At 44.4% G+C, this 15,715-nt stretch overlaps 1 protein-coding gene across 3 annotated transcripts; it reads left to right on the forward strand.

Moving 5' to 3' along the window:
• Window positions 1–537: 537 nt before the first annotated feature.
• On the forward strand, window positions 538–15,709 carry LOC139540825 (membralin-like). Of its 3 annotated transcripts, none has more exons than XM_071344816.1 (11): window positions 539–1,652; window positions 5,300–5,611; window positions 7,151–7,262; window positions 8,036–8,146; window positions 10,108–10,230; window positions 10,362–10,462; window positions 10,817–10,874; window positions 10,992–11,075; window positions 11,189–11,321; window positions 11,573–11,672; window positions 12,326–15,709. In XM_071344816.1, the coding sequence occupies exons 1-11, from the start codon at window positions 1,440–1,442 to the stop codon at window positions 13,145–13,147; spliced, it is 2,169 nt and encodes a 722-aa protein (XP_071200917.1). In that variant the 5' UTR covers window positions 539–1,439; the 3' UTR covers window positions 13,148–15,709. The 3 variants fall into 3 exon arrangements, with proteins under 3 accessions (XP_071200918.1, XP_071200917.1, XP_071200916.1); XM_071344815.1 differs by having other exon boundaries at window positions 540–1,652; window positions 7,151–7,316; XM_071344817.1 differs by lacking the exons at window positions 11,573–11,672; window positions 12,326–15,709 and having other exon boundaries at window positions 538–1,652; window positions 11,189–11,325.
• The last annotated feature ends 6 nt before the right edge of the window (window positions 15,710–15,715 follow it).

The raw sequence follows: 15,715 nt of genomic DNA on the forward strand, positions 1-15,715 counted from the left end.
ACAAATTGTCCAAAAAGTCCCTCCCCGGTTGTCGTATTCCGTTGCAAAGCGTTTTGCAAATCTGATGTTAATTTGACAAAGCTTTTTGCAACGGAATATGACTAATGAATACACCCCATCCAACGTCCAGCTACAAACAAAATATGGGTCATGGCTAGAAGAGATACAGCTTTTGTCATATTAACTTTTGTCATAATCATAGCAGGTTATGAGAACTTTACGCAGCAGATTATGATAATTAGGTTAAGGTTAGCTAAAATACAACAAAATTAAACTTTTGACGTAAATTTGACAAAATATGGATACCTTATAGCCATGAACACAAAGATGGTACGGTAGGACCCCTGACGGCGAATTTAGAACTATTTTGAGTTGCCTGCAACATTTTTTATAAATTGCGTTTTCCTTGGTAGATTATAATTTCATCGAAAACGAATCACAGTTTAATCTGTCAATTGTTGTTTACACTGAGTATATATTTTTTATGATCCTTTATAAAAAAAAAAGTGAATGGACGTTGCATCTACAGAGGGCGCTCGCTCTAATCGACTATTGTCAAACTCTTGACTTGCCTTGTTTGTTTTCAAGACTTAATGGTTGATGCTAAGGAATCGTTAAACTGGTTGAGAGTATTGCAAACGGTAAAATAAAAGAAATCGGGAATCATACTCAATGTCCATCTAAAAAGTCAAACTGAGATCGACATTTTCGAGGCGAACTCTCGACTAAAAAGTAACATACGGGTTATCATCGTAGGACTTGAACGTGAGCGTTAGCCACTATAGCGTGAGCAGGGTAGTGCTAGCTAACTTGATAAACGTTTTTTATTTTATTGGACGTTTCTGGTGAATTGCAATGAGACAAATGCATACAAGCTAAGTTAGCATACTATACTAAGAATATACATCACCATAATCGTCAATGTTTTCGCCTCGGAATGTTGCTTACCACCAGTGCTAACTAGCATGTTAGCAATGGTATGTTGCAGGTAGTTAATTAGCCGGGGTTTGAATGGTGACTGACGCTTAGTTATAAGGCCTAAAACGGCTAGTAAAAATTTGTAAAGAGTATTTTAACATTCCTGTATGTGCCATTTTTAGGTTGCTACAGTAGTTGAGTTGTATTGGAACTCATTAGCTAACGTTAGCTACGCTAGTGGGGGCGCTTTGGGAGTTAAGCCAGAATGCCAGATACACAACGACTATGTCGGAAAAATTTATATAACGCACAGCCCTTCTAGACATCAAATTGGTCACCTCTTAGCAATTGTGACTTTTCTATGTAAACTGACAGCTGCATTATTGCATCAAGTTAATGCAGTTTTGCACCATCCTACAGTTGGAGTTGTTGGTGCCAGTGCGGTTAAGTTGCGTACATAGATCTACGTTTGAACTGGATTGAGATAGTGACTTGCTATCAGTCGTCTTGCCAGACATACAATGTCAGAAAACCAGGGCAACGTGAACAATAACGCCCCGCTAAATAACAATGGCGGGGCGAACAGAATACGAAACCCTAATATCAACCAGAACCCACTCATCAATGTTCGAGACAGACTTTTCCATGCCCTATTCTTCAAGATGGCAGTTACCTATGCCAGATTGTTTCCACCATCTTTCAGACGAATCTTCGAGTTCTTTGTCCTATTGAAGGTAAGACTTTCCTCTCACTATTTTACCTTCATGTAGGCTACAATGTCAAGAATCGGCTAACAAGAACGAACGGTAGGTTAATTTGCTTGAAATTGGTTTTGAACATGTGTGATTGCTGCTTCTCACAGGGTAACTTCTTCCAATGATTACAGAAAATGTAGGTGCTTTTAGCAACGCTGTTCTATTACATACACTAGCATTGCTTTCAATTGTATTGGGTTGCACAAAAAGTCAGTGGGAAGCCAGAAGTTAAATCCAATTCCATTTCAATTTACTGTGCCAATGGGTGGGGAATTTGAGACAAAACATCTCATGGAGCTTCCAAACGTGGGTCTGTTGTAGAACCAATTAATCTCTGCTTACCTCATGTCAAAGTCCCCCACAAGGTATTCCTTTTTGTCCACATAATGGTGCACATGCAGGACATTTTTATTTTGACATTAGGTAAGCAGGTCTACAACAGACCCACGTTTGGAAAGTATGTTTAATAATACAATCTTTTTAGATATTTTGTCTCAAATTCATAATGACCAACCGTCCTGCCCACTGGCACAGTAAGTTTAAATTAAATTGTATTTAGTTTCGGACTTCCCATGGACTGTTTTTGTGGAACCCCCAGACTGTTTGTGTGCTACTCACTGACAGTATTTCTCTCTACAGTGTATGTAAATGCACCTACAGAAAATGGTAAACAGTAAAGGTGTGCATGGAGTTCACCCCCCCCCCCCCCCCTGGAAATGCACACCCTGGCCACTGAATACAGAATGCACATGTCAATGGAAGTAGACTACTTATATTATCCCCCCACCATATCTCCAAACAGTGCTTCAACAAAACAGCAGTTTATCATGAACAATACCACAATGAGAAACCATCTTTGTGTAACATTCAAACAAGAGAGGGTAGAAATGGCTGGTTAGTTTCTCATCCAACTATAGTGTAGTTTGTTGAACCTCAACTTGACCTGCCAAAAGTGGGACGTGAATGGGTCTATGCAGCGTGCCCTCGCCGTTCTTTGCATCCTGTGATCATGCCACAGTCCAAATTCCGAATTTGTTTGGAGTGGTTCTGCTGCTACTACTGCTGCTGCCTCTGTTTTGATGTGTGGAATAGTGTGGGCCTTAGATCTTACAGTTGAGTAGAACATAAATAATCAACCTCCACAATTGCCGCCTGATTGTATCAGATTCTGACCAAATAAACAAATCATGTACGTATTTGTCTCTGTGGCACATCACACTGGCGCATAGGAATGGTTTGATTCAGCACAACAATAACCAAGAAAAACCTTAGCATTAGGTGGGAAGGTTGTACATGTCAAATGTATTAATTCTAGCCACATCCTTGTCATCAACAGAGTCAATGATTGACACATCTATTCTACACAATGTATTATCATAGCCAGTAATTAACTCGAGTTTGAACATTGCAGTAAGGCTGTGATTAGGCTTAAACCCGGGAAAGACTTTGCTTGTGCAACTCCGGGCATAAAGGCTCACATTGACCAAAATGCACACTCATCCTCATCAGCTTTGCATGAAGGTTGCAGGCAGCATAACACCAAAGACAGGCATTTTCAGAGGGTTATAATTGCAGTGACCCTCAACTCAGTCTAGTCACTAGTGAGTCATCTTAACAGGCATTACATTAGAGCTCTCCTGTCCTAGCTTTTTTCCTTATCTGTGTGGATAAAAACGATCAGAGGTTGTTGATTATGTTTTTATGCGGTCAAGGTGTGTGTGCATACATACACTGAGTGTACAAAACATTAAGAACACCTGCTCTTTACATGACAGGCTGACCAGCTGAAAGATATGATGTCACCATTTTAAATCCACTTCAATCACTTTAGATGAAGGTGAGGAGATGGGATAAAGAATGATTTTTAAGCCTTGAGACAATTGAGACATGGATTGTGTGTGTGTGCCATTCAGAGGGTGAATGGGCAATACAGAAGATTGAAGTGCCTTTGAGCGGGGTATGGTAGGAGCCAGGCCCACCGGTTTGAGTGTGTCAAGAACTACAACACTGCTGTGTGGGGATGGGGGTGGTGGTGCAACTCAATATTAGGAAGGTATTGTTAATGTTTGTATCAAATCAAAAGTCGAATCAAATTGTATTTGTCACATGCACCGAATACAACCTTACAGTGAAATGCTTACTTACAAGCACTTAATCAACAATACAGTTTTAATATGTATATTTAAAAAAATATTTAAGGATCAACAATAAAATAACAGTAGCGAGGCTATATACAGGGGGTTCTGGTACAGAGTCAATGTGAAGGGGCACCGGTTAGTCGAGGTAATATGTAGGTAGAGGTAAAGTGACTAGGCATGGATAATAAACAGAGAGTAGCAGCAGTGTAAAAATGGGGGGTGGGGACAATCAAATAGTCTGGGTAGCCATTTGATTAATTGTTCAAGAGTCTTATAGCTTGCAGGTAGAAGCTGTTAAGAAGCCTCTTGGACCTAGACTTGGCGCTCCGTGTGTGTGTACATTATGTACCAGGCCTCCACACAAGCTAACTGACAGTGGGAATCCGCCTGCCTGGGTCCGTAACCAGACAGGAGAGAAGAGCGACGCTCTGATGCAGAGAGAAGGGGGAGAGAGAGAGGGAAGGACAGAGGAGAAGAGAGATGGACAGCCATTTTCAGAGGCACCTGCCTGCCACTACTCGTTGGGATGCGATGGATGGGAAACAAAATGGCACGTCCCCTATCTGTCTCTGTTGTCACTGATACTTTAGCTTTGGACACAAGCATCTTTTTGATGTTCTGAGTGTTGGCTTCCCGATGAAGAGGATCATTCTAAATAGACCAGGCTCTCTAGCACCTCATGTTTCTCCTCAGCTGACTGCTCTGTAGGAATCTATCCTACTGCACCTTTTGTAGTGGGCACCTTCACTAAGCAGCCTCTGTGACGGTCATTTAGGCCAGGGTTTCCCAAACTTGGTCCTGGGGCCCCCCCCCGGGTACACAGCTGATTCAAATAATCAAAGCTTGATGATGAGTTGGTTATTTGAATCAGCTGTGTAGTGCTTGTACAAAACCCAAAATGTGCACCTAGGGGGAGCCGAGTTAGGCTATTTCTCCACCATTTGATGTATAGGATTCAGGGTTGGGGGGAAATTTTGAAAAGCAATTGACCCGATCCTGACAGGATCTCTTTCTGCTACTCCTCAAACCTTGCACGTACGTGAACTATCTTTTGTTTCTGTTTCTGGTAATGTGATTGTCATTAACATTATCAGTGTTGCAGGAGGGGAAACTTTCAAAAATGTGTCCCTTAAATTAGGGCATTGCCAGTGACCTCACAATACGATATTATCATGATACTTAGGTGCCGATACGATACGTATAGCGATTCCCATGATCCTATATGTATTACGATTCGATATTCCAAACATGTTGCTCACTATATGTCTGCTGCAGAGATGACAGAGCAAGAGAAAATACTTTTGGCCCAGGTACAGCTGACTAACGCTACCTATCAAAGTATCTATATAATATTGCGATATGTAACTGTATCGATTTCCCCCCCCCCCCACATTAAACATCTGTAAATACCAATATCGCCCTAGACAATCTGCCGTAGTTTAATGCTCTCTACCTCTCTCTTGCTCTACCTCTCTCTACCTCTACCAGGCCCTGTTTGTGCTCTTCATCCTGGCCTACATCCACATCGCCTTCTCCCGCTCGCCCATCAACTGCCTGGAGCACGTGCGGGAGAAGTGGCCGCGTGATGGCATCCTGCGCGTGGAGATCCAGCGCAACTCGTCGCGTGCGCCCATCTTCCTGCAGTTCTACGACACGGACGGCTTCCAGGGCCTGGTCAAGGAACCAGAGGGGGATGGAGAGGGAGGAGGAGGGCTGGGCCTGACCGCGCTGCACCACGAGGAGGAGGACGACGACGAGGAGGAGATGACCCTGGAGATGTTTGACAACAGCTCTGTGCAGGTGAGGGAGGGAAGCAGGGATGGGGGCTTGAGAGGAAGGCTAAAGGCAGAGACACCAATGATCCTGCTACCGCGTGCCCCTGTCCAGAATAATGACCATACAATGACCTTGCATTGTTAACACAGTGCCTTCAGAAAGTATTATTCCACATTTTGTGTTACAGCCTGAATTCAAAATGGATTACATTTGTTTTTCTCACCCATCTACACACACTATCTCATATGTATTGAACATAAAATATCTCATTTACTTAAGTATTCACACATGAGTCAATACATGTTTGAATCACCTTTGGCACTGATTACAGCTATGAGTCTTTGGTAAGTCTCTAAGTGCTTTGCACACCTGGATTGTACAATATTCTTCAAACTTTGTCAAGTTGGTTGTTGATCATTGCTAGACAGCCATTTTCAAGTTTGGCCATCGATTTTCAAGCCGATTTTAAGTAAACTAAAACTAGGCCACTCAATGTCATCATAGTAAGCAACTCTAGTGTGTTTTGCCATGTGTTTTAGGTTATTGTCCTGCTGAAAGGTGAATTTGTCTCCCAGTGTCTGTTGGAAAGCAGACTGAACCAGGTTTTCCTCTAGGATTTTTCCAGTGCTTAGCTCTATTCCGTTTCTTTTTATCCTAAAAAAAACACCTCGTCCTTGCTGATGACAAACATACCCATAACATGATGCAGCCATTGTCATGCTTGAAAATATGAAGTGGTACTGAGTGATATGATGGATTTGCCCTAAATGTAAGGCTTGTGTTCAGGACATAAAGTACATTTTTTGGGCCACATTTTTTGCAGTTTTACTTTAGTGCCTTATTGCAAACAGGATGCATGTTTTGGAATATTTGTATTCTGTACAGGCTTCCTTCTTTTCACTCCGTCATTTAGGTTCATATTGTAGTTACTACAATGTTGTTGATCCATCCTCAGTTTTATCCTATCACATCCATTAAACTTTAACGAAATTCCTGAGCGGTTTCCTTCCTCTCCGGCCACTGAGTTAGAAAGGACGCCTGTGTCTTTGTAGTGACTGGGTGTATTGATACACCATCCAAAGTGTAATTAATAACTTCACCATGCTCAAAGGGATATTCAATGTCTGCTTTTGAATTTTTACCCATCTACCAATAGATGCCCTTCTTTACGAGGCATTGGGAAACTTCCCTAGTTCTTTGTGGTTGAATCTGTGTTTGATATTCACTGCTCGACTGGGGGACCTTACAATTATCTGTATGTGTGGGGTACACATAAAAAAAATCTTGGTGAACACTTATTGCACACAGAATGAGTCCATGCAATTTATTTAGGCTTGCCATAACTGAGGTTGACTTTATTGACTCAAGACATTTCAGTTTTTCATTTTTTTTATTAATTTGTAAAAATGTTTAAACATATTTCTACTTTGACATTATGGGGTATTGTGTGTAGGCCAGTGACACATCTCAATTTAATCAATTTTAAATTCAGGCTGTAAAACGACAATTAGCAAAAAGTCAAGGGGTCTGACTACTCAAGTCTTTTTCTCCTCTCGCTGTCAGTTTGAGCTAGACATCGAGCCGCGGCTGAAGCCCTCGCTGAGCGGCATCGGCCTTGGGGGAGGGGGCCTCAACGACAGCCAGGACCTCTCCTTCAGCCAGTCGCCCACTAAAGGTATGCAGCCGCTGAGGGAGACAGTCTCCGAGATTGAGATGCTAACACGAGCAGGTAAACTCAACCAACCCAACCCTACCTACCTGTCTACACCCGTAGTGAGTGAGAATCCTCAATCCTCTCCTCTCACTGCTCCTTTCTTCCTCCTTCCCTCTTCCTGCAAGCTAGCTCCCTTCCGGCCATCTTGTTGTCCTTGGTCACCCCCTTCTGGCATGATTCCATTACAAAAATGTGTTCCCTTGTCTTCTGCCACCTCAACGACTTCCTGTAGCTGTTGTTGTGATGGAGCAGACTGTTTGAATCCGACTGTGTGGCCATGATGCCTTAGCATTTCCTGCAGTGGGCCCTGGCTGTGCCAAGACGAAGACTGTTGAGCTGACCTTTTGCAGCTCGCTCTAGCAGTCGAGAGCCAGGCTCCAGACTTTAGTTTAGGCCCTGTTTGTGTCGTGTCTGTGTGCCCTTGCATTGGCTTTAACAATTCTAAATGGCCTTTGCATAACATTTCTTACGTGCTATGTATGCATGTTTGGTGTTTTATTGCTATAAGTCTGACTCCTCCTTTCCCTAATTTGCTTTTAATTAAGTCTTGGCAATGCGTTTCTGTCAATGTTTTGACATTTTAGGTGGTCTCTAACTAGTTTAAATATGAGTTGTTCTAATGCACTGCAAGAGTGTGTGTGCTGTGGGGTTGGTGGGTTGCTGTGTGTGTGCTTTGTTGGTGTGGTAAGCTGCACTGCTTACCTGTAAATGTTTCTCTCTGTGTGTGTCGTCAGTGTGGCCTCAGGAGGAGTACATAGTTGAGTACTCTCTGGAGTACGGCTTCCTCCGCTTGTCCCAGACCACCCGGCAACGCCTCAACATCCCCGTAATGGTCGTCACGCTCGGTAAGTGGTTATAAAGCCTACTTAACGCTGTCATAAGCATGACATAACACATGATCACAGATGTTATGAATGGTCTTAGCTAGATGAGCGGTGTTATTAAGCCTGTCTAAACTCATAAGCATGACATAGCAGGTGTCATACATATTCATATCTGGGTAAGCTCTGTCATAAAGCCTACTATGAACACTCAAAAGCATGCCATAGCATGTGTCATAAACAGTGATAGGAACTAATGTTGCTAAGTGATAGGAACTATGACCACTGACTTACAAGTTAGCTTGCCAAATAGCAGTAGTTGGTTAGATCAGTAGTTACCGATGAGCAGTAGTTGGTTAGATCAGTAGTTACTGATGAGCAACAGCAGTAGTTGGTTAGATCAGTAGTTACTGACGAGCAACAGCAGTAGTTGGTTAGATCAGTAGTTAGCGATGAGCAGCAGCAGTAGTTGGTTAGATCAGTAGTTACTGATGAGCAGCAGCAGTAGTTGGTTAGATCAGTAGTTACCGATGAGCAGCAGCAGTAGTTGGTTAGATCAGTAGTTACCGATGAGCAGCAGCAGTAGTTGGTTAGATCAGTAGTTACCGATGAGCAGTAGTTGGTTAGATCAGTAGTTAGCGATGAGCAGCAGCAGTAGTTGGTTAGATCAGTAGTTACCGATGAGCAGCAGCAGTAGTTGGTTAGATCAGTAGTTAGCGATGAGCAGCAGCAGTAGTTGGTTAGATCAGTAGTTAGCGATGAGCAACAGCAGTAGTTGGTTAGATCAGTAGTTACTGATGAGCAACAGCAGTAGTTGGTTAGATCAGTAGTTACCGATGAGCAGCAGCAGTAGTTGGTTAGATCAGTAGTTACCGATGAGCAGCAGCAGTAGTTGGTTAGATCAGTAGTTACCGATGAGCAGCAGCAGTAGTTGGTTAGATCAGTAGTTACCGATGAGCAGCAGCAGTAGTTGGTTAGATCAGTAGTTACCGATGAGCAGCAGCAGTAGTTGGTTAGATCAGTAGTTACCGATGAGCAGCAGCAGTAGTTGGTTAGATCAGTAGTTACCGATGAGCAGCAGCAGTAGTTGGTTAGATCAGTAGTTACCGATGAGCAGCAGCAGTAGTTGGTTAGATCAGTAGTTACCGATGAGCAGCAGCAGCAGTAGTTGGTTAGATCAGTAGTTACCGATGAGCAGCAGCAGTAGTTGGTTAGATCAGTAGTTACCGATGAGCAGCAGCAGTAGTTGGTTAGATCAGTAGTTACCGATGAGCAGCAGCAGTAGTTGGTTAGATCAGTAGTTACCGATGAGCAGCAGCAGTAGTTGGTTAGATCAGTAGTTACCGATGAGCAGCAGCAGTAGTTGGTTAGATCAGTAGTTACCGATGAGCAGCAGCAGTAGTTGGTTAGATCAGTAGTTACCGATGAGCAGCAGCAGTAGTTGGTTAGATCAGTAGTTAGCGATGAGCAACAGCAGTAGTTGGTTAGATCAGTAGTTAGCGATGAGCAACAGCAGTAGTTGGTTAGATCAGTAGTTACCGATGAGCAGCAGCAGTAGTTGGTTAGATCAGTAGTTACCGATGAGCATGCTGATGTACTCAACCTCTGGTGGCTAAGATGGACAGGAGCTAGCTCGCTGCTGACTTTTATTTTGAAATATTTTAGTATTTGGGCCATAGGTCATATTGGCCAACACAATGGTGCTTTATTAAGCAGTCATCTTAACGAAGCTGAAAGCGCTCTCAGACCACCCTTTGTTGCGCGCCCACGGCTAACTTTCACATTAGCATTTTAGCAGACGCTCTTATCCAGAGCTTTAAAGGCAAGCGCAATCAAAGTATCGTCAGGAAACCACTTCACTCAACATTGTACTCAGGCACACTAAAAAGCCTGGTTGAAGTAGCACAGACGCAGTGTTCTGAGGACAGGAGGTGCTGTCTGTGTGAGGCTTCGTAACCTAATCTTGCGCCTGTGTGCGTATGCAGACCCAATGAAGGACCAGTGCTTTGGGGACGGCTTCAGCCGCTTCCTCCTGGATGAGTTCCTGGGCTACGATGACATTCTGATGTCCAGCGTCAAGGCCCTGGCTGAGAACGAGGAGAATAAAGGTACACGGTGGTTTAGGGTGGAGGTCTGTGTCTGTGTCTGTTTCTCCTGCATGGTATCTTTCCTTGGTGGTATGCAAAACTGTGTGTGAGTGCGTGTCTCTGATCGGTGCTCTGTGTGTGTGTGAGAACAGGCTTCCTCAGGAACGTGGTGTCAGGGGAACACTACCGATTTGTCAGCATGTGGATGGCCCGCACCTCCTACCTGGCTGCCTTTGTCATCATGGTAATATTCGTAAGTATCAGTCTCCACACACCATTTGTCAAAAGTGTTAAAAATCCCAAGTGTTCAAAATCCTACGTTTTAAAACATCACAAGTGTTCAATTTAGCCCATGAGAAGCCTTTATTTGGGTTCCTTATCTAACGTTTCACCAAAACAATACATTTTTATGATAAATTAGCTGGTGCTAACGACATGCTCTCTGGGTTTCTCATGTAAAGAAGAAACGTAAGATAAGCTTTTGTCTGTTTCCACAGAAATGTGCTTTACCTCCTTTAAAAACATATTATATAAAAAAGGAAAGGTGAAAGGTAAGAACGAGGCATTCCGTTGAAAGTTACATTTTTGTTTTCCTCTGTATCTGCAGACCCTGTCAGTGTCTATGCTGCTGCGCTACTCCCACCACCAGATCTTCGTCTTCATCGGTGAGAACACACACACACACAGACCCCTCTAGCAGCCTTGAAAGACACACTCTGTGCCACACGTCTCTTTGACCCTACGCCAAACTCTCTCACCTTTGACCCTTTCCGTCTCACCAGTGGATCTGCTGCAGATGTTGGAAATGAACATGACCATCGCCTTCCCGGCAGCCCCTCTGCTCACCGTCATCCTGGCTCTCGTGGGTAAGAGTGTCTCGCCGTTTGAGCCACCATGCAACAAGCTGGGTCTTGTTTTTTAAAAATTATTTTATTTACGAATGAACAGTGGGTAAGAAGACGCTTTCCCTCTCTACCAGGCATGGAGGCCATCATGTCGGAGTTCTTCAACGACACCACCACAGCCTTCTACATCATCCTCATCGTGTGGCTGGCCGACCAGTACGACGCCATCTGCTGCCACACCAACACCAGCAAACGTCATTGGCTGAGGTGAGTCCAACACGCCAACACCAGCAAATGCCGTTGGCTGAGGTAAGCCGTGCATACCCTCCAATATCTCATAAAATGGGGATGGGTTGACGAGGAGGGAACTATTTGGCGCATTTCTATGACTTCAGCAAACAACTGATCACTTTGTCTCTCCAGTTCCAGGCAGTCCTTCCATTCCACAGTCAAGTCAGTCCAGTGTGACGCTGGTATTTTCAGCTACTCTCTAAGGAGGTTGTCTCTGTCTCCTGCAGGTTCTTCTATCTGTATCACTTTGCGTTCTACGCCTACCACTACCGCTTCAACGGCCAGTACAGCAGCCTGGCTCTGGTCACCTCCTGGCTCTTCATACAGGTGAGACACAGCGAGTTGGATGAAAAAAATACAATAAAGTTATACAATAAATTGTGGACATTTTTAAAATAAACTAGAGAAAAGACACTCCCAAACTAGTGTTGTACTAGCCCACACACTCCTCCATCGTCCAGCGTTTTGAATAGGAAACACTATACGCTTTGCATTTGTTTCAAGGGACCTACACACTTCATTTATTCAGTACGCTGAGCTGGAAAGTGCTTTATCATGTTATTGTGCTGTTATACTGGCTTATTATTCATTAAATGTTACTGTAATCTAAGAAAACATAGAACTGTGTTTATTTTAGTAAATAGCAATGAAAGTCATATTGGGTTAGGGTGGGTTTTTAAACCCAATTTTAAACTAATTTCCTGAATAAATCAATTTCTCTGTTATAGTGACTGCATGATGCTAAGGTTTCAGCCCTCATGCTAGTGCCTGTCCCAAAGAGATGAGCATCCTAGGCTACATTTTAGCCAATGTAGCAATTCGCCTGTGATTTGAGATCAGACCCCTGAAGTCATGCCAGCCACAGCTCTTGTTGGAATTTGTAGCCTTCCAGCCTCCCCAGGCCCAGTTTCTAACTCCATTACTAAAAAACAGACTTGTTTTAACCCCTGTACCTCTTTTCTTCATCCCTCCATCCCTAGCACTCCATGATCTACTTCTTCCACCACTACGAGCTTCCGGCCATCCTGCAGCAGATCCGCATCCAGGAGATGCTGCTGCAGAACCAGCAGGCGGGCCAGGGGGGAAACCAGACGGCCTTGCAGGACAACCTTAACAACAACACCACCGCAGCAGCTGCAGCTGGAGGAGCAGCTCCAGCCCGGGGGGGTGCAGCCAACGGCCAGGTCCGACTGCCAGACGAGCCCCAGGCGGCTTCGGCTGCCCAGGCCCAAGGTACAGCGACCCAGGCTTCCCAGTCTAACAGCCTGGCCAGCAGCGCTACGTTAGAAGGGGCCCGGGAAGAGTTGACGATGACGACGGAGCTGGACTGGATGGCGGAGACGGCGGCCATCATCACGGAAGCCCTGTCCTCCTCCTTGGCTCCCCAGCTGGAGAGCACGGAAGGGGGGTTGCTAGGGGAGGCCGGAGAGGTGGAGGGGGTCATGGTTTCTGAGGCGGGCCTCAGCGTGGTGGCGGAGATTCGAATGGGGGGTGGGGGTGGAGGAGGAGATGGCACAGATGGCCTCAATCCCAGCTTGGTTCCAGTGGAAATCAAAACCGTAGGGGCCTGCAGCAGCAGTGCAGCGGGCTTAGGCCCGCCTCTTCCTCCCTCTCCTCCAATGGGAGGACTTCAGGAAGCAGAGACTAGCCTCTCTAGTGTCAGTCCCTTCCTTCTTCCTCCTTCTCCTCCTCCACACACAGACTGCAGTAGGGCAGGGGCTGGGGAGCCAGAAAGCCCTGGGCAAAGCCCCACAGACTGGGAGCCCAAGACAGAGGAACCCCCCAGCCCCACTCCGTCCTGAGCCCCCCTACTCCAACTCACTTACGTATGCTCCCACACGCAGAGGCAACATGTCTTCTCCCCCCTCAATTCCTCTTCCAACACCGCAAGATTGCCGCCGTGGCTATATTACTGTAATCTCATTCTTATGACACCAAGGAGAAGAGAGGGATGGAAAGCTAAGAAAAGGCGCCCCCCTCCAGTCTCCTCTAGAATCTCTGCTACGGAAATGTTTTGTTTTGCTTTTAGTTTCCCCATCCTTAGTGGGACAGTGACTTTTTCCATCCGTCGCAGAGTTTTCGCTCAAATTATGTGTGAGATACACCATCTTTGCTGCAAAGGTGTGGAATCATTCGGGAAAGGCTACCATGACATTTTGCCATGTGATTTTTTTTGTTTGTTTATGATTGAAAGTTGATTTGTGAAATAGAGAGGCGGCAATCCTATTGTGTTGATGTACAATTCCTTAAAGGATGTTTATTTTGGTTAGGAGGTGTCTCGACGGGCTTTGGAAATGGCAGTGTACTCTATGCGTTTTTCTTTTTGAGAGCACAGTGGACTACCATACCAGTCATCACAAGGCTGCAACACATACTCTTATCCTAGTCATTCATTCCATCTGGTCCTCGAACCCAGAAAAAGAAAATACGAATACAACCCTGTGTTTCTGAGTTGCTCTAGTGTCCGAGTTGGTCATTTTTCTTTCAGAACTGTAGGCTAGTAATGTTGCTGTGGTTTGTGTAGGTACTTAGTCACGCACCACTTTTTCACAGGCGCTCAACTCCTCCAGTTTGGAGGTTGTAGTTGTAACTGGCAACCGGCTCCACAAGCTAGCGCTAGCCCTGAGTGGAGCATCATGGGAAATTGAGTTTTCATCCACTCTGCTGAGTGTTAAGCAGACCTGCTTGCTCTTGTTCAGACCCCCCCCCCCCCGTCCGCTTCTCTTATGACGATTGGCAGTTGCTCCCCGTACCACTTGAGCTGAAGAAGAGCGGCCATCGTTGCGGTTTCTCTCATCTTAACCCCTTTTGAGTGAAACTGCGTCATTGGTCCGCCCCTGGGAGCTTTTCTGTGTACTGCTAGCCAACCAATTCTCTCATCACCATGTTTTGTGTTTGTCTTTCACATTAGAGTCGCTTCACTAGTCATGTGCAAATTCAACAGAATCAACCTGAAGGCTCAACCATTGCCTTAAACACCCGTTTCATGGTCTTCAAACAAAATGATTTAAGTCAATATTTGTCCCCATGGCCCCGTAGACTGTATTCCGAAAGAGGAGCATGTGACTGTAAAAAATAAATGCGCTTCATCACAAGGAAGTTTTCTGGTTCATGGCGTCAGCTGACTGAGGCCACTTCAAGTTCAAACACACAGATTTTTGCCCCAGACTGGCACAAGACAATACCAGGCGATGTTGAACAGCTTCAGGGTAAAGCCATTGTACCCAGCCAACCCATCTCCGTTACATTTGTCATTGAGATCTACCATTCTGCTGCCCAACTGGATAGTTATGACAATAAGGCATATATTGGACCCTGGGGGGCATTTTAATTTTGTAGAAAAATATATTTAGAATTAATATTTAATCTTTCATCAATGTTCTTGTTTCAAAACCGTCAGGAGATTATGATAAAGCTGCACAATGTTATAAACCTTCCACGACTGTTGTGGCCACTGCTCTATTCCATAGCTCACGGGAGACTAAATAACTGGCTTGTAAAATGCTACTGTGATGCTAGTTGTATTTGCTAGGGTCTAAAGACAACCATTGTTTTCTTGTAATCAGATGGACCTGACATGCATCATGCTTCCCCTTTTCTGGAACTAGCTGAACACGGTACTAACATGGACAGGGTATAACACAAGTCGAGAGGTTTTGACATTGTAACTCTATAGACATAGAAACTGTCAGGGAATGATCAGGAGTCATTGACAGGTGTGGTCGACGTCTTCATCCTCAGCTGTTTGAACTGAGAACAATCTCCTGACCAGAGAGCTTTTATTTTGAATGATACCTTATATGATTCCGAATGAGAGATTAGTGCAAGTTGAGATGGCCCTTGTTGGCCTTATATCAGTGGAAAATGGGATATTTTTCAACAGAATGGCGATAATCAAGGGACATTTCGCAAAATATCATTGTTCGAGTTCTATTGAGACACGAGGGGTTAGAATAATTTCTGCTCAGTGAGTTGGTTGGAGATGTAGTCAAGGCTATGCAATGGGCAGGACGGAGGATGTGGTTATGGGAAGAGAAGGTTGTCCAAATTGTGCAATATGACAAGTCAGTTTAAAGAAGTCTTTTGAGTTCATTCTAGGGGAAGCTTTTACCGATAAGAGAAAGATTTTTTTTTTTTTCGTCAATGAGGTTTTCTGATCAGTTTCTTTATCTGTGCCTATATTCCGTTCTGTGAGAGAAAGCGGGATGATTGTAGCCTTGCAACAGTTGCTATCCATTTGTAGTTAATTTTAGACGATATTAAATGAATCCTTCGATCTGTGATGGACTAGATTCCTCTCATTCAAATGTATTTAACTGTTCAGTAAACCAAGTGCAGTAGAAGCATTCTTTGCACAAAATGCAGTTGGT

This window comes from Salvelinus alpinus, chromosome 16 (assembly GCF_045679555.1).
Source record: "Salvelinus alpinus chromosome 16, SLU_Salpinus.1, whole genome shotgun sequence".
NCBI classification, from domain to species: Eukaryota; Metazoa; Chordata; class Actinopteri; order Salmoniformes; family Salmonidae; genus Salvelinus; species Salvelinus alpinus.

Excerpts from the sequence above, each read along its gene's own strand:
- LOC139540825 (XM_071344815.1), top strand. The coding sequence starts at position 1,440 with ATGTCAGAAAACCAGGGCAACGTGAACAATAACGCCCCGCTAAATAAC. Across the intron at positions 5,612-7,150 it reads TTGACAACAGCTCTGTGCAG|TTTGAGCTAGACATCGAGCC; the intron begins GTGAGGGAGGGA and ends TCTCGCTGTCAG. Across the intron at positions 11,076-11,188 it reads CGTCATCCTGGCTCTCGTGG|GCATGGAGGCCATCATGTCG; the intron begins GTAAGAGTGTCT and ends CCTCTCTACCAG.